Here is a 20,096-nt window from a genome sequence, read left to right as displayed (position 1 = left end):
ATATTTGTAAAACCAGCTATTATATTTTTCTAAAAAAAGCCCTTTTCTGAAACAAGAACTACAGAATTATTTGACCGATTTTACTCAGATTTGGCATTTTGCAATGTAAAATTGTATCCTCTAAGATGATGTAAAATAGTTTTAAAATACCTTACAATTCAAAATCATGTAAAAAAAGAAAAAAATCCTCACATATATATATATATATATACCTAAAGTTGCACACGCAATTATATGGTTGAATTGTATCCAAAAAGCTTTTTTTATTTAAATTCAATAAAAAAGGGAATAAATTCCTATACTGTAAAAACCAGCAATTAAGTAACAATTTACTTTCCATTTTTATTTACTTTTTGTGTTCTATGCTGCATGCTGTCAATTCAGCATCTCATCAGCATTGCTCAAGAGGAGAATTCACAGTGGTACACATAAATCACAATAAAGAAATAAATTTTATAAATTCTGATGAAAAGGATGATTAATACTGGAATAAAAGCTATCCATTTCAAAAGACAAAAATAATCTGCAGTTTATTACCAGTGCAATAAGGTATTTAAGTTTCATAAAAATTAGTTTTTTACACTCAAATTTATTCAAACATTTTTGAAGTGATAAGTCTCATTTTGAGAAATTTAAAAGCTCTTCCTTTTTTTTCTTTTCATTTGGACACTAATAAAAGTTTATACATGCATTCAGTGGCTCTAAAAAAATAAAGCAACACCAAAAATATTTCATTTCAACATTTGCATTTTCCTTTGGAAGAAATAACACATTCAATACTACTGCAAATATTAAAGACATGTAACCCAATCAGAATAAAAATACTAAAATGGCAAATTGAGAGCATGTTTTGAGATATTAAATACGCAATAGCAGAAAAAAAATACTGAAAAGTCACATGTCTGATTAAGATATACTACATTATATACTGGAATTGTCTAAATGTGATATATATATTTTTACACAGACTTTAGAGCATTACCATTTTTTTCCTAAGCTTATATTTCTAAAAATTTCTTTATCCAGAAATACCCATAAAAAAAAATTATTGTTACCTATCACTTTACCAGCGGTAAGTGATATTTTACGAGTTCTTAAATGATTATTGAGATTCTAACTATTACGAAGAAAAAAAGGAATTAAAACTAGAAAAGACACCTGAATTGAAAAGTTTGATAACCCTAGATTTAAACAGTTAATTGCAATCATACATATAATTATTTTACTTACCAACTTGCAACTCCTAGGAGAAAAGATAAAACAAATGTCTGAAAAGAATTTAATAATATTATTTCAATTATAAACATAATATTAGATATATATGGTATAAACTGATAGATATTGAGCAGATTGGTGCTAACATACAATTCATTCATGATGTCAAAAAAAAAAAAAAATCTAGGCAAGAAAAACCATCAAAAGTCAATTTTAAAACTAAAAAGGACTAAGAGATTGGAGAAAACACCACATGTGTCTGTATAAAAAGTAATATTATACAAACACAATCTTCATCTAAATTTATTTTTAATCTTACTTTGATAAACGTGTATTAAGTTCCATACTGGAAAAAAAATTTATAAATTTTTTCTTAAAATAGGTACATTTTCCCCCAAAAATAATTCATTGTCATTATGTATTAAAGATGTTTGAAACAGCTTTTTTCGTTAGAGAATATTAGTAATATTAAATATGTTATCAAATTTAAAAGACTAAAAAATATATATTTAGTAGGAAAATTTTGTAATAAACTGCAACCATTAAGTATAATTTACCTTTTAAATTCTACACAACAAAATAATACAGTCTTTACTTTTTATTAATTATGTGATCAAAATAAAGATCAAAATTTCTTTACATGATTTTAAGATTATTTGCACTTTGACAAGTGTAGATCATTAGATCAAAAGTTATTAAGAATGTTTTTATTATTTAATTTTACTGATTTTATTATAAATAAGCTTCTAACATATATTAAAAACGAAACATTTTTAACGGCAATTTCGAGCACTTTAGTTCAGTGCTTTAATTCTTCAGAATTGTTCTATGTTTGCTATACAATTTAAAAAGATAGTGTTAAACATTAACACATTTTTGAATGAAAGCTATAACACTTATTTCCTTTCTTTTATTGAATATTAGAACAGTTTTATATTTATATAGAAATATGTATTACTATCAATAATTTTTCTCAAATCGCACATTTTTTTCAATGAATAAAAAAAAAATTAATCAATATAGGTAACTTTATTATAATTTTTAGCAAATGTCAAAACTGATCAAAATTATTAAGTTTTAAGTTTCTTTTTCTCTTATTGCAAGAATTTCATTTAATTGATTAGTTCACAATACATATGGGGCTAAAAGCTTTCTAAATTTTTACTGTTTGTAAAAAATTATATTTCAAACATAAGCCTACTTTGATTTCGTTTTTAATGATTAGAAATAATTATTTTTAAATTGTATCCTTTAAAGAAAATAAACCCCAGATCAGGGCACCATTTTCTATCTATATGATGCTAGTCAAAATTTAAAATTTAACTGAGGTTAATTAAATTAGTTGTCTCACAATAGTATCGAAGTATATGTGTTTTTAATCAATGATTATGCTAAATTGCTACAGTAATTTCCGGTAAATAGGCCGCACCGCCGTACTGGCCGCACCCGCAAAAAACATCGTTAAAAATTTCAATTTTCATCTTATAGGCCGCACCGTCCTAAAGGCCGCACTTTCGTTTTTTCGATCGATCATCGATTTTTATCAAATATCACATGTGTGAAAATACTCATAAAAAATAATAATCTTTAAAACATAAACTCTATACTTAGAAAAAAGTTATTGATAAATATTTTTTTTTATGTATACTCATTACATTATCATCATCATTTTTATGTATACTTATCATAAAAAAAAAAAAGAATTGAGAATGATCCTAAGTTAAGGATGTGTATGCGATAAAAAATAAACTAATCACAAAATAAATCAGCATTTATTTATTTATACTTTTCAAATATTTTTGAGCATATATCTATTCAAAACCATCGAAATCTGATTCTTCACTGCTGGATATTCAGCACTTAATCTGATCCCTTTTTCTTTTTTTTTTCTTAGAAGAAATTTTTATTAACAAGAGAAAAAAAAATCAGTATAATTCTCTTTTTATTTGAATTTTATTCTGATGAAGTAACTTTATTTTATCTTTAAAAAAAAACATGAAAAAAAATCTGAGTCAAAGGAAACATCTGTTTCTAAAAGCAGTTTAAAATAAAGGGAAAAGTAAAAACATCTGCATTTCCAATGAACAAAATAAAGAAATGCAAGTTGGAAGAAACTGATAAATCAATCTTGACAGCTGTGGAAATGCTCTACTCATTTGTCCCCATTTTTTCCCCCTCCAGTTTGACCATAAATTAGCCACACCCTTTTGAAATTGAAACTACCAAGTGGGATACAAAATGAATTCTATCCCTTTTGAGGCTTCTTTTTATTCGATGTAAATCAATCTCTTTTGTTTTTTATTAGATATTAATTGCTATTTTTTTTTATTATTTGAAAGCTAGTTTTTATTTTTAAATTGTATTTAGTTGTTAGCTTGTTTTTTAATCATTAGTTGTTAGCTTATTAAAAATATATATTGTTATTTCTATAATATAGATAATTATTTTAATTAATGAAATTTCTTAAGATGGGACATTTTTAAATTCACCCCATCATAATCTACGATCAAAACTGAACTAAATTTATTGTAATTAATTAATTTTCGGAAATTAACAGTATAATTGAATTATCGTAATATATGGGCGCCATATTGGAATTTCCGAAAGCGATCCGAAATTCGGCAAATTCATTTAAAAAAATAAGAAAGAAAAACGTTACCAGAGTAAACATTACGAATTAAGTTCGTTATTTTGGAAAATTTTTGCTAAACATCTGATTTTGAATAAATCCACCTAGATCAAAAAATTCTCACTTGTGGGATGGGATAAAAAAATTCTACATATAGGCCGCAGCCCAACTTTTAAACACGTATAGGCCGCGGCCTATTTACCGGAAATTACTGTATATGTTTTTAATCAATGATTTTAAAAAAGCATAAATGTAATATTATTACAATTAGATTATTTGTAATAGTTTTTCAAAAAACATTCTTTTTTCTTGATTAAATAAAATATGATGTTTTACTATATGATTACAAGATGATTACATACTTCAAATATTGCTTTATGTATTTAAAAAAATATGAAAGGGCATAAATTTGTTATTTTTCTGTAGATATGCCTCTGCATATGAGGTCTTAACAACTGAGTTTCTTTTATAAGGATAGTTAAAAATGAGTAAAAGGGTTGACACAAAAGGTGAAACTCTCTGCGAACATAAGCATTTACAATTATTCATGCTATTTGTAAACTTAGAACAGAAAATATAAAAATTTGCATTAAAAAAAACAAATACAACAACACATGCATTAACATATTCTAAATACTACAACTTTTGCATAAATCGTTTTATTTTAAGGAATACAGAATTTTTTTTTAAAAATTGAAAATAACTTACAAAAAGAAAGAGACAAATGAAATTTAATGGAAAGGTTCTTCTCATATTAACACAGCAAGTCATAGCAATCATCAATATTACCATCATAACACTGAAAGAATTTTTAGAAATTAAAAGGTAAAATAATAGAGAATTTAATAAATATTAATCTTTAAATAAAATTATGATAACACATTTAATTGGTAAAACAAATATTTAAAAAATATCTTCATGATGTCTTCAGCTAGTTACCTTATTGGTTGAATGAAAATAAACACATTTCTAATTTGTGGATTGCGGGTTTATAAAAAAATTTACAATATTTGCATAACACTTTCTTGTACGTAAACTCTTTTTGATTTATTTAAATGTTTGTACGCCAAATGTAAAGAATAACTTTTGTAGTAAAATAATGGAAAGTTGCTTAAATACATGTTGCCTAAGCCGGAAAAAAAAGTTGAAAGAAAATGAACAGTGAAGATTAATATAGCTTCAATAGCTATATTCAATTTCTGGCTCGCCTATGTAAAAAGTACATCAGCAGCTGATTAAGCAAATTTCTTTTTTCTTCTGATTATCTCTCATAGCTTTTTCTTCCACTTCTTAGACTTTTAAAATTTTCATTAAAAAAAATCCATCAATCTTTCCATAATTTTATTTTTCTAATCTTAGATACTCCTCTTTATTTTCTTCTGGTCTTTCAGATAAAGATGACATAATCCTTATATATCATCTTTATTTATGGGAATCTCTGAAATCGTAGAATAAAGCTTTATAGCATGTTTAATCACTAACTTGTCATTTAATCAATAATTTTACAAAACTCTATATGGGATACAGAAAATCCTCACTTTATCTCACTGCATCAATGAGACAATGACAGACAAACATTAAAGAGCTTACTTATACATGAATATTTGAAGTGTCCCCAAAAAAGATCCATTCTTGAATCACTGCTAATAGTGAAATTCACTTTCTGCTAATAAAATTTTCTAGTCACATTTAGCATCATTTTTTCATGTTAGTAAATACATATTTTGTCAATAGAAGTAGCACTTTTTTAGATTGCTATGCGTCCAGTTCTCAGTAACTTTTGAAAAAATATGCAGTTGGGCCAATCAGCAGAAAAAAACTTTAGCCAAGTGAATAAAAAATATTTTGCCGAATAAGTTTTCTACATCCAACTTAGTTATTGATCCGAATTAAACTGTTGATACAGTAACTATCAAAATAATTGAAATGTCAAGAAAAAGAGGAAATTCAACTGAAACACATGTCTGTAATAGTGCTAGAAAGAAAGAAGAAAAAAAATTTTCAGTTCTCACAATTTGGCATTGTTGTAATTTCTTTTATCACAAAATGAAACATTTGTCCAGATTTGTAAATTAGGGCACAAAAACCATGATGCAGTTGTAAATTTGACAGTAAATTCTTTCCTTTAGAAATATTAATAATGCCATTATGCAATTATAGGTACACATCTAACCTGTTATTTTTGCACAATTTATTGATATTTTTTTCATAATATTAAGTTTTTTATTCCCAATGCTCATTTTTTAAAGGTACATTTATTTCTGTATCAATGCAACAAAAAAGACCTGAATTTTTATTTCAGTATCAAATAGATGTATTAGAACTACTCATTCCAACCTTTGAAAATTTTCTAATTATGAATCATATAACTTTGAGCTTTCTTCAATGAAATTCACTGTTGTGTCTGCTTTCTTATTGTTTTCCAAATTTTTCAGATTGAGTAAATTCGCCACCTTAATACAGACAATATTTTGTGGCCAATCACTATTCAAGAAGTTTTTCAATTGCTTGTGTTCTTTTCCCTCTCACTCTCCTTTTTTTTTTTTTTTTTTTCAAAAAAAAAATTTTTTTATTACTGTTTACTAATATTACTAATAAATATTACTAGCCACTAAATAAATAGGAGAATCTTAATATTCTTCAATTCCTTTAAAAAATATTAATCAATCCATATTTCTCATCTTCAATTATAGTTTGACATTTATAAGTTGCCAGATTTATAATTCACTTACAGGTTTATCAGAAGTCTACCTCAATAACTTGAGTTGCAAACTTACACTGTTGAGAACAGTTTCAGTTTGTTGAGAACAGTTTCTTCTGAGCCCTTAAAAATTGCTTCTAAATGTCAGTATACAACTTCTTCAGGCTGCTTGGACAAATGCATAATATGAAACTGAAGTTCCTTCTTTACTGTATTATTTTTAGTATCATCATCAAACAACAGTTTTTGAAAACAGTTTGTTTAGACTAATTAAGTGGTTTTTGATAATATGAGACATCAACATAAAATATCCAAAAAATGTTTATTAAATTAAAAAATTAAGCACGGATTAAATTATAATAAAAATTACGATTTAGAGGATTATTAAATTAAATTAATTAAAAATCCAATAAACTTTTAAAAACGGATTAGTAATTTTACTTTAACCGATACAGTGCCCGCTGTTTATTAAAATCACTTTCGTTTTATGCTCTTTTGATTTTATTAAGAGGCGATTCAACATTTGAAAAAAAAATCACATTTTTAAGATATATTCTAAATGCACACACTTTAAAAGCTGAAATAATGGCAACATTAATGCTTTATTCAACTAATTTAATTATTTTAATAAAGTAAAACCCTACATAAGATTAAATTTACAAAACTTTTGCAAAAAACCGATCAATGGTTGCTTGAGTTACACTATTTAAAATTAACTTTTCAACATCATTTGAGAGTTTATGGAAGTTTTTATAGTTTCGATATTTCCTCCTCTTTGTTCTAAAGCTTGCCGCAATACATTAAGTGCTTTTCTGACTTTCGTTGAAGATGAGTTTATTTCATCTTCTGAGTCTGATTCTTCCATTTCTTGATTGGAAATAACTTTGCAATTTTTGATGTCAGTAACAATTTCAGAATCAGATTTTTCTCCTGATGTTTGTAGGTTATCGTCAATAGCTACGTAACATGAAAAATTCTCATCCATTTCATTTTCTTCATTACTGAGCATTTCTTCGAAACAGTTATCAGCTCCATCACCAGTGCTTAATCCACACTTTTTAAAGCAATTTGATATTGTTTGGGTTGAAACAATGTCACATGAGTTACGAATCAAATGCATTGATTCCAAAATCATAAGGGATTTCGATAGTTTGTTTGCAGTTAAGAGTTTCGAAGAGCTGTCACAGCCTATGTCACTAATGATTTTTTGAACAACCATTTTTCTGTAATGAAACTTGAATGATCTTATGATTCCCTGATCAAGGGGTTTAATAATAGCTGTAGTGTTTGGTGGCAAAAACACTAATTTAATGTTTTTCAAACTCAAGTCCTTATCAGCAGGGTGCGCAGAACAATTGTCTAAAAGTAAGACGACCTTTTCATTTTTCAGCTCCTTGTCCCATTCAAGAAGAAATTTTGTGAAGATGCTGGATGTCATCCATGCGTTATAGCTGTTGGCATAACTGGTGGGCAGGTGTTTTACTCCTTTAAAACATCGAGGTTTTAAACTCTTTCCTATCACTAAAGGATTTTTTTTCACAGTTCCTGTCATGTTGCATGTTAGCAGCACGGTTAGTCTTTCCTTCATTTTTTTACATCCACCAGTCGATTCATTTTTAAACAGCAGTGTGTGTTCAGGAAGTGCTCGGAAAAATAATCCTGTTTCATCTGTGTTGAAAATTTGCTCTGGTTTATAGTCTTTGATGAGTGTTGGCCACACGTCGTTTACCCAATCGGCGGCAGAGCTAAAATCAGCATCTTGCTTTTCACCATGCAATTTACGATAGACAATGTTGTTGCGTTCTTTCCATCAGGTTAGCCACCCATCTGTAGCTTTAAAATCAGAATCACCAAATAAGTTAGCAAACTGTGCTTTGTGAAATAAAATTCCACAGGAAATTGGAATTCTTCGTTCGCGTGCATTTTTGAAGCATTCTAACAGAGCCATTTCAATTTCCTCCGATTTTCTTCACGCTTTCTTGACAGATTTCCATTCTTTTTTATTTCCTCGGAAATATTTATCCTTTGTTTCAGAATGTCGAAAAGAGCAGTTTGGGAAATCCCTAATTTAATTGAAGCTTCACGTTGACTACATTTAGGAAGCTTATCATAGTTTTGCAACACTTCGAATTTATCTTTAAGGCTCAAATCCTTCCTTTTCGGCATGCTGATAAAATTTAACACCAAACGAAGTTAAAAATGATATGTGCTCTTACTCTAACTATAATTTACTCAAATGGCTTAAATAATATGGGCGCACAGACAGTTTTTGGAAATCTATTCATGTTCTCTGTTAAGATAGATAACAAAAGAAACTTCTCTCCCTGCTATGGTTCATTCAATAAAAAGTAAGATAAGAATTCAACCCCTTCGACCCCCTGTTGAGGGAGATAGGTTTCTCCAAACTTCATTCAAGTCAAGGAATTGACGTTGTTAAATTGATTTCTATGAACTCTCCGCTTACCACCCACATTTTTCCTTAACTCTTACACTATGTATATCACAGGAAAGTGCTAACCACACCTGTTTCACAGGCTTGTGAGTAACTGTTGCTTCTTCTAAAATAATCTTTAAACTTCGAAAAAATAAAATTTTATAAATAAGAACAAAAAAAGCTGAGATATCGCACTTTTGATTTATTATGTGGTCAAAATTTTGATTTTAAAAAGCGGCGGTGTTGATTTTATTAAAGGATGTTTTTAACATGTATTAATATTGCAACGATTCGGGTCTTGCCGATTTGATTTTATAAAGCGGCTGATTTTATTATCCGGTGATTTTATTAGCGGCGGGCACTGTACAACTTTTTGAATGTACCTTGGTCTAGTTCAGGGGTGGCGAACCTTTATGCACCGAAGCGCCATTTTTTTCAAAAATTGTTTAATGAGGTCATAGGCGTGCCGTCAAATAATTTTAACTTCGGGATTATTGGGAAAGTAATAATACTAAATACTATCAAAACTCTTTATTTACTATAAAGAAGAAAAAAAAACATTTTGCAGTGTCTCGGTTATAAGCATAATTCAACTTAAAGTAACATCAGTGTGAATTCTGTTGTTGCAGATTAGATGACAAATAACTTATATTAGGTTGTAAGATGTTAGTTTAAGCAGGTCTGTTAAATATCTTTTTGCTGGTTATTTATTGTTAGCCTGTTTTTTATGGTTACTAATTTTTTTTTGGCATTAATTATAAATTTTTTTGTTAATAATTTTTAATATTTTCATTTCTTTTTATAAATTTTAATTTAATTGTTATTATGCTTCGTAGTGAACTTTGTGATCAGTGGCGTGCCCAAAATAGTGTGTCGCGTGCCATTTATGTGCCATTGGTTCGCCATCCCTGGTCTAGTCATACAAACTAATGCAAAAGCCTTTTACCAGTAAACCAGAACAAATGCATAATGAATAAACCTAAGTACTCAAATGTAACTAATAGAACAAACCAGGACTTAAATTTAAAAATAAAATAAAAATATAAAAAAGCACAACTTACAGGGTAAAGATAATCATCTTGGGGTGTTGCACTGTATAATTTTGCACAGAATCACTAAAAAAATACATATGAGGTTAGAAACAAAAAATACTTCAAAATTATATGGTTGACAGCTACTTATTTCATTTTTATAAAATTAAAATCGCTTAATTTAAATTATATAATGGTTTGTACAGTGAAAGAACAAGTGTAATCAAATTATATAAGAGTCATTCCAATGTATTCATGTGGGAGATTTCATAGTAAAGTTCTGATATATATTTCTTTTTTTTAATAAAAACTATTTTTTTAAAAATGTTATTTGCATTTTTTTAGCTACACTATTTTGAAATTTATTTTCATTTGAGAAAAAAAATTTAAAATAGAATACCAAAAAATTACATTGCACATTCTCAAAATTCTGAACTTTCTCCACAAATTTCTAAAACTTTTTCACAAATTTTATGTACTTGTGTTATCTATTTTTTAAAACTATGCCAAATGATGAGAGTTAAATAATGTTACTTGACATTTCCAAAGCAAAACTCGCAATATCTGTATTTTTTCACATTGTGAAAAATTAGTTACTCTAACTGTAACATAAGAAAGTTATTTTAAACATACTTGGTTAATTGTACAGTGCAGAATCTCTTATCCGAAAATCAGAAAACCGGAAAACCAGATAACCGGAATGAAATTCGGAACCGGAAATAAATTTTCCTCAATTAAAAAAAAAAACATTTCTTGCAAGATTTTGAGCCCATTTTGTTATTTAGAGCGTACGGCGTATCGAGTTGACGAAAGAACTGATTTAGAGAACGGATCAAAAGCCGTTTGTAGACGAATCTCACATAAGCACAAATAGCTTATATATGTTATTAATATAAGCCATATATATATAAGCCTGTATATAATAATTCCATATATATATAAGCCATAACATATATAAGCCTGTATATAATTTTTATTTCATAATTTCTTTCCTTATTTAAACTTAAGTGTATTATTTTTTATCATTTTTTATTTTTTCTAAAACTATTTCAAAATTATTTTTTAGTTTCGTTTTATGAACATTAAAAAAACGGCATTATGTAGCGATTCAGAAAACCGGAAAAATCAGTTTTCCGGAATCACTATGGTCCCGACCATTCCGGATAATCGGTTCTCTACTGTATATAATAATACATAATTTGAAAATGCAAATGATTTTTGATACAAAAATAAAAACTTCGTTAATTCATATGACTTGTTAAAATTCATAGCATTCTCAGTATTTAAAAATTAAATATTTTATAAAGTTGTTACTGATCCATTGAAAGGCTCTAACAACAAACAATTACTCATGAATTTGCCCAGCATCCCCCAAAATTCTTTAGCCCCTACTGCAGGCTTGCCACAGAAAAAAAATGAACAAAATAGTTGCTTCTAGTAGTTGCCTCTATTTTGGATCAAGATTAATAAAAAATCACAGATTTCATAATAAATTAATTAAAAGAAAGTGTGATGAAATGTCTCTAAAAATAACGAATTATTTCACTTTGAAAGGAGAAAATATATGTTTTTCAATATATCTCGACTTTACTAAACCTGATAATATTAAAAAATAGTATATTATACAGTACAGAAACCATTATACGGAAATCAAAAAACCGGAAAACCGGAACGAAATTTGATAAATTTTCCCGCCATTTTTTTAAAAAAAATTTTAGGATTTTTCTTTCTTTTTTGAAAGATGTTTACCATACCATCATTTTAGAAATAATCATTACTGTATTACTTTTGAGCTCCACAGGTGGCATATTTAGAANAATTTTTTTAGTTGGGTTTAACAATAAAAAAAACGGCTTTTTGTAGCGATTCAGAAAACCGGAAAAATCAGTTATCCGGAATAGCGATGGTCCCGATCGTTCCGGATAATCGGTTCCCTACTGTACTGATTTTATAAATTAAAATATTTTATTTTAAAGTGTGAATAATGGTTATTATTTAACAAGCTTAATTTTTAAAAAAAAGGCCATTGAATAAAAATTAAATATTAAACATAAAATTTTGCAAAAATAATTTAAAATTGAAATAATATTGCATTCTACAGAGAGGCTCTTAAATCTTAAAATTAAAGAATGAACAGTGAAAAAATAACGTTAGTAATAATATTTGAGCCAAAAACTCACTTGTAAATAAAGAGGCTTATAAATCCAACAGTGATTGCCCACTGGACCATCAATATAGAATACACTTTCTGAATAAAAGCTAGAAAGAAAGTTAACATAAGTAATTTAAAATAGAATAAATGAAAAGCAAAGAAGTTTCCCATTTATTTTATTTTTTTAAATTAATCTGCTTATTATAATACACAAGAGAACTAGCTAAATATTTACATTTATTACTGTTCAAATAAGAATAGTTCAAAATAAAAATTAAAAAGAATAATTATTAGCTTTATAAAACCATAAGAACATATAAAATTGTAACAATTCAAAATAAAAAAACACAAAATAATGCTCAAGCGTGAACAATCATTTAAACGAATTATGATGCTAAAATGTTTTTACTTTATTTATTTAAGTTTTCAAGTAAAAAAGCAATACGTATGAAACACTAAAATACTGTTTTAATGGAACAAGTTTGAAACATTAAGGTGGAAAAATAGAAAAGAAAAATGTGCTAATCAATGTGGCACTCTAAATGAGGAGAAATACCATAAAAATCTTTTCACTGAAGTAAATAGAAAAATCAAAAGTTTCAGTGAAAAATCTTTTCACTGAAGTAAGTTAGAAAAATCAACTTACAGCTCCTGAATAGCAAGATTGGACAAAACCATGACTTTTTAAAGAAAATTTTAAAAAGAGATTTATTAACTTTAAAAACCTACAATGCTCGATACTTATTAAATAATTCAGTTTCTAAAAAAAAAAATGGTTTACTTTAATACATAAAATTAGATAACACTGTGACACTTATGAATTGTTACATAAAAATTTATATTTGTTTTTGCTGTTAAAAAAATGAAAACAGTGAAAAAATATAATAGTTAATTTATAAAGTTATTTTTAATTAAATAATTCTCTAATCATATTATATGCATAAAGTATGCTTAAAAATACACAGTAATTAATTATTTGTAATTTAAAACTTTTAGAAATTCTAAATTACAACTGTGTGAGCCCACAAGATATTCTTCTAAATATATATCTAATATATATCTAATATATAAGATATATATTTATATATATAATATATATATATAAATATATATCTTCTAAATATGTAACTGGCCAACCCTAATAAGTTACCAAAATACTTACCCATGCGAATGGTTTTCTCTGAAAAACCGCTTCCAAACCCTTCATAAACGGAATCTGTAGAATAATAGGAGTTCGTTTTAAATTCCTTCATGTTCTGTCCTAAAAGAAGTTTTACTACTAAATAGGGTGTAGAGTAACAGGCCTCCTTGTGGTGCATCCTGGATAACGCTAAATCTGTTACAGCCTTTGTCTTTATCTTGCAGTCTTTTCCTACAATAAAGGCATCTCCAATTATTACAAAAAAAAAATTTCTTTTAAGGGCAAGGACAAAGCCAGCCTAAAAAAAATTTTCTGGAATGCTGGTGGCCTGACTCAAGACAAATTCCTTGAACTAAAAACCATTATCTATCAGGTGAAACCAGACATTATTGGTATTGCTGAGAGTGGTGCTGCTGCTGGCCACTTGAAATACTATCCACTTGACCAATACCAGTCTTTTTCTTTACCACGATCAAGGCAAATAGCCTCTGGGATGATTATATTTGTTAAAAGCTCCCTAACGGCTGACACTTTTGTGAAACACTCCATGTCAAAGTTTGGAAAAATACCAGGGGCTTTCGCATTACCTTTGTTTATAATCCCCCGAAGAATAAGCCCAATCTTAACTGTCTGATTAAAGACTAGAACAAACGCTCACATATTTTTGGTGATTTCAATGCCCACTCTCAGAGGTGGGGATATAGACAAAACTGCTCTATTGGCAACTTTTTGGAAGACTTTATTGACTCAAACCAAATTGAGTTCATTAAGAACACCAGAGCTCAACCTACTTTTCTTTCTTATAAGGGTGGGACATCACATCCGGATCTTCTGTTAGCTCACCCAGAACTGACCCAATTCATTATATAAATTTATTTGCTCATTATTGAATTATATAAATTTATTTTGTTCTATTCCAAAAATTACTACATAATTCTAGCTACAAGTTTCCACTTAAGAGTTTCAAACGTTGAGCATTGTTAAATTTCTTAGAAAGGTTTTATTTTTAACCTGTCTGTTTCATTCCTAATTCAAGCCTCAACACTTTTAGGATAAAAAATTGAGAAAAATGGGTAGAGTGACCCGGGGTAATTCACGATCACTCTGGAGTAAATATTGATCACCTAAGTTTTACTTTCAAAAAAATTATTTTTTTTAAATTTGAGACATGGACAAGAATGCTTGTACACTTCACTAAAGTATTGCTACATTTACTTAATAATAGCTTTTTGTTTAATCTAAAAAAATAAGTATCTTTTAAAATGCTTTCTGCATTTTCCATTTCAAAGATGGGTTTCAAAATGTGCACATTTCTGCAAAGATCCCCCTCCTTCTTTTAATAATAAATATTTTAAGTTACTTTCTTCTTCTTTGATATAAAAATAGTGTAAGCTTTTGTTTAATTGTTTCACTTTTATTGTAAACATTATAATTGATTATAGGAAACTATATCATATGTTGCCCCCTACAGATGGGGTAATTATTGATCACTGGGTTAATTCCTGATCATTTTCATTTCTTATATAAATACATAGTATAAAAAATAGCTAATAAATAGTTATTTGTCTTTTCTTAAATAACAGTTCATATTTATTAAGTGGAACAACTATAAAATATATTTTAACTATAATCACAAAATTTGTTTTTAACTGTATACAAGACAAATGTGTTCTGATATGCACCATTTCTAGCTTGTCTTACCTTTCTTCTTACCATTGTCTTACCTTTATGTGCGTACATTGTTAGAATAATTTTTAAGTTGATAAATTAACCTAATATAAATATGGTGAGAAATTATAAGCCTAAAAAGGATACTAAGCTTCTAGAAAGCAAAAATAGCAAATTTCTTTTAATGATAGAAAATTAAAATTTCAGTGTGAGAGCTGCTGCCTGAGCTAGTGTTAATCTTTATTCCTGCTTTTAAATAAAACGCTTTAATAGCTGCTTAAAAATATCTTTTTGGTTTATTTGTTTGATCTTAATGTTGTATTTGTGAATTACTATTGTATAATTATTTATAAACAGCCCATTTACAATAAAAACTGGTGATCAGTAATTACCCCAGAAATGATCAAGAGAAAGGGTAATTCCTGATCATTAAAAATCTTTTAAATTCTTATTAGACTTTCAAACAAAAGAAGGTAGCATAGGACTCATCTCATACAGCCTCAAACTTCCAGTAAATATTAAAATTCTATCTTGAATAGTTTTTTCACAAAATAGATGTTTGCATTTTTTGATCAGGACTTACCCAAGGTCACCCTAACGTTTTTGTTGAAATGGGGTCCAAAAAAAATTTAATAAAAGCAAAATTGATCCATATTGAACAAATATACATTTTTATAATCACTATACTAATCTAAAACATTAAAAATAAAATACACACTCAATCATTTTGTAATTTTTATAATAATAAATGTTTTTCCGCAAGTGTATGCTAAATGAAATACTACAAAGTATGTCTTAAGAAAGTAATGTAATATATATTTTTAATTTCAAGTATTATTTTTTTTAGTAAAAAAAATTATGCTCATTAAACTTAACTCACTAAACTTTCTCTCTCTCTCTCTCTGAGATTCTAAAGTAAGGCATCTTGAAGTTGAATGTCTGATAAAGCAAGGTCTTTAAGCTATTTTTCAACTGAAGCAATTTGAAACACTTTTTTTTAGCAAGCCATCCATCAAAATAGTGAAATAATGCAATAGTCAAATCAGAAATTTTAGATTCAAAAACATTTAAACCTATCATAAATGCATTATGTAGCATATTTATGCTGCAATATCCCATATTTTACAACCAGACTCCTCTAACTGATTTTATTTCCTTAATCATTAGATTAAATAAGTCTTTGTTAACATTGGGTCCATCACTGGAAAGCATTAGCAAGATTAAAAGAATCAAACCTGCATTGTTTATGGTAGATTTTAGAAGATGTTTTATTACATCTTCTGCATAGCCTAAGAAAAATGTCTCCAAGTGATGAGAATTTTTTAATATTTTTTCAGACCAAAAACAAATTTTATATTATGTAGCCTTTCAAAATTAGCATTCTTTGTAGTTTCATCAAATTCTAAAGTACAGAATGAATTTTTTATCTCATTCAAAAAATCATTCCTGAAACAGGATGCTAATGCATCAGCGATTAGGTAAGTTGCTTTCGTAGGATTAAGTGAAAAGTGTTCCATAGTTGTAACATACAATTAAACACCTTATCTATAGCTTCGTAGGTAGAAATTGGGATATTAGCAGATATCATTTTCAGGCTTTATAAGCTTGACAAAGCTCATTCTAGGAAGGGTAAACAGGACGGGTAGTCAAAAGAATCCACCCTGTTGCCCCTGATGCAATTTAGTGTCCTGGTGTAATAGACTCCATCATACCCTTTTTTTCCTCAACCCTTCTTTATTTTTTCTCCAAACTGTACAATGGATTTCTTAAATTTTCAACTCCTTTTAATAAGTTTGTCATTGCTGCCAATACATAGATTTATATGGGAAAGGAAAAATAGCCATCACACCTCCTTGTTGCACTTGTCTTTAAAAGTTTGCAGTTGCTTCCACTATCATTAAATCATAATTATTAATCATTTTAATTATTAATCATTTTAATTATTAAATCATAACTACAGATTTAATTATTAAATCATAACTATTAAATCATAATAACATACATTTATTAATATATGCATGCATTTTAAATAAATTACTCAGCTAATTAGCTCAATAACTCGATATATATGTTAATTTATTAATAAAAATTAGTAAATATGATTGCTTTGCTACTGTTAGTAAAGTAAAAAATTTCTTTCACTAATTGACAATGTTTTTTCATAGAACGTAAAAAGTCCATAGAAAGAAATTATTGCCCTTTTAGAAGTCCATAATAATGCTTTAATAATAATGCCCTTTCTTTTAACTTTTGCACCCTGCTCTTTTTTCTGCCTAGAATGAGCTCTGAGCTTGATCTTTAATGCTCAGCATACTTAATGATGTGGTAGGACCAGATAAAGCAAGCTGGTCGTAATTTTTTTTTTTTCGCAGCAAAATTTGACTCATATTTTTCCGATTCAGAACGCCTTTTTATAGTATAAAAGCCATTATCAATATTGACAGGAATCAAATTATTTTCGCTTTGGGTAACCCAAACACAATATGCTCGTTAGAATCTATCCAAGCCATTGTTTTAAAAATTTACATTCCCCCCTTTCATAAAAACTATAAGTTTTGAATATTCCAAATAATTTTAATTAGCAAGTGGTTATATTTTTAAAAGAAATTATTTCCCAAAAATAAAGCATTTGACATAAAACACGAAATCGAAATGGGGTAGCTGAAACATTGCATTGAGGAAAGTGTTATCTGTTGATATATATCAAGCTTAGATTCTGTTGATATATATTGCTTAGCTTATAGCTCTCATTGATTTGCAAATGATCGATCTGATTCATATGACGTCAGAGGGTAGAATTTGCGTAAAGGTGCAAGGAGCATACTAGTAAAATAATTAATGACTTTTAATTTTTTAACTTCTTTAAATTACTTTTAAGTTAAAATTTTTTTTGAGAGAGAGCAATGAGTAAAACGTGGTTTTTCTTATGATGGGTGGACTTTTGCGACTGTAATTTTTTTTGCGGACTTTTGGGAAAATTAGAAACCATTTGAGAGGCCTGCTAATTTAATCAATTATTATAATATTGTTATTGATGTGCTTTCCTCTCTTTCCATTTCTTTGTTTAACGTGTCTTTTTCAAAATTTTCTTAAGAACCACAGTTTTTCATACATACATTTTATTACCATTATTTTTCTCTCAGTTTTGTGTCTGATAATTTACCGATAAGTTCGGTTTTAAAACTATTTGTGCAACATTTTTACATTTTATATATAGCTTTGATAAAAACACGTATCGACCACTAAATTAAAATAAATCTGATAATCTTGTAACAAGAAATAAGCACTCTTCGTTATAAGACATAATTGGAGAGACTGAAGAATCATATTGAGTAGCATTAGAATGATCAAAATAAAATTTATTACAACATTAAAGTGATTTAAATTCCACAGGGATAAAGGAAAGAAGATTGAGAGAAAAAATAAATTAATTTAACATGACTATCGTAATAGTTTAAAACCCTTTAGAATAAAAACCACATGGGTTATCACAATCATAATTTTAATAGTTCAAAATCTTAAATTTAAAAAAAAATTCATATGATATAGTTGTTACCTCATGGATTAAAAGAAATAACCACTATTCTCTTCATAAATTTTAAACTGAATAATACATCACGCATTAATAGTAAAAATATATTACAATAATTTTAAAAACATGTGAGATTTGCGAAATAAAATTTATTACAACACAAAAGATGTGAAAGTGATTAAAATCCCACATGGATAAAGGGAAGAACACTGAGAAATAAAAAATAAATTAATTTAAGATCACTATCTTAATAGTTTAAAACCTTAAAATAAAAACCACAAAGGTCACAATCATAATTATACTAGTTCTAAATTTTAAATAAAAAATAATGTATAGCTCATAATTGAGTTGTTACCACATGGGTTAAAAGAAATATCCACGAAAGAACACTGAGAGGGAAAAAAATGAGTTAATTTACGATCACTATCTTAATGCAATAAAATTAACTGTACTGTAACAGTACCTCATGTAAAACCACAAGATTAAAATTCTTAAATTATTAATAAAGTTTTTAAATTATTAATTTTTTTAAATAAAAATCCGATCAGCTTAATTTCGTAATCTAGATTGAATAATTAAATCTAATATTAAATAATAATGAAATCTAATATTTATAAAATTTCCACTTACCAAAATTTATTAACAGCTACACGTTCAACAGAAATGGAGAAAACAACTTTTGTAGCTATCTCACACCACGAAATATAGGAATAAATAAAGTTTTCATAGTACTACGGGGGAGGAGTGATGCAGGAGAGGAAGCAATCGCACCAATGCGCATGCGCTATAAAAAAACTGGTTTGGTTTATCATCTTAGTCATCTTCCACTGCAGAGTTAAAATTTAATTACAACCTCCATCGATGAACATCACGAGCGCTTAAATTCAAAATGGGCGCGATTGGACGCTATTGGCGGAAAATGACATCACTGCTTATTTTTAGGGAATGACATCACCGTCTCTGCCTCCTCATTGGCTCAAATTCCCTGACTACTCTTTAAGACTTATCGGTTAAGCTATATCAGTGATCAAGTAACCGGTTCCAAATCCTTGTTCTTAAATAACGTGTACAAAATCTTCGTTCTTGAATAACGGTGTTAATTGGGTATAATATGAAAAAAACACAACTACTTCGATTTAGTAGGAACAACATATGACGCAATGCTAAACGAATGGAATTTAGTTGTTGTTTATTTAGTTATTGTTATTAGTAGTTGTTGTTATTTGTTTTAGTTGTTGTTGTTTATTTAGTTGTATTTAGTTTCAATAACTTTTCTTTATAATGCAATAAAATCTGGCGAGCAGCTATTTAAACGATCGAACACTTCGTTTGTTTATTTGTGGCTTGAAGTTAGGCTCGCAGAAAATGCCGTTCATGGGTAAAATTTAGTAGGAACAACACAACCTGTGACGTAGGCTATATTATACCCAATTCCGAAAGATAAAACTTAGTTCGTTTGCAAGCGTCATATTAGAAGTAATTAATCCTTTACTTAAAAAAATAAGAAAAGCTATTTGACTCTTTTTAACGAAATAAAAATTCTTCAAAGGTACCACAAAATATATAATTCATATGTACTAATATAATTCATAT

General features: G+C 27.9%; 1 protein-coding gene across 6 annotated transcripts in view; it reads right to left on the bottom strand.

Moving 5' to 3' along the window:
- The window catches only part of LOC107455340 (protein lifeguard 1), a 25,849-nt gene extending 6,499 nt beyond the window's left edge, over positions 1-19,350 (bottom strand). For 3 of the 6 annotated variants that reach the window (XM_071182633.1, XM_071182631.1, XM_071182632.1), the window contains exons 1-6: positions 19,134-19,350; positions 13,325-13,534; positions 12,191-12,269; positions 10,041-10,094; positions 4,553-4,643; positions 1,231-1,268 (exon numbers count right to left, since the gene is read on the bottom strand). In XM_071182633.1, the coding sequence (XP_071038734.1) occupies positions 1,231-1,268; positions 4,553-4,643; positions 10,041-10,094; positions 12,191-12,269; positions 13,325-13,481 (419 nt within the window). In that variant the 5' untranslated portion in view covers positions 13,482-13,534; positions 19,134-19,350. Of the gene's footprint in view, positions 1-1,230; positions 1,269-4,552; positions 4,644-10,040; positions 10,095-12,190; positions 12,270-13,324; positions 13,535-15,851; positions 17,632-19,133 lie in introns of those variants that run through there. The other 3 variants (XM_043043038.2, XM_043043040.2, XM_043043039.2) reach the window with 2 other exon arrangements.
- Between the last annotated feature and the right edge of the window lie 746 nt (positions 19,351-20,096).

This window comes from Parasteatoda tepidariorum, chromosome 6, assembly GCF_043381705.1.
Source record: "Parasteatoda tepidariorum isolate YZ-2023 chromosome 6, CAS_Ptep_4.0, whole genome shotgun sequence".
Taxonomy (NCBI): domain Eukaryota; kingdom Metazoa; phylum Arthropoda; class Arachnida; order Araneae; family Theridiidae; genus Parasteatoda; species Parasteatoda tepidariorum.
This window is presented reverse-complemented; position numbering and strand designations above follow the sequence as displayed.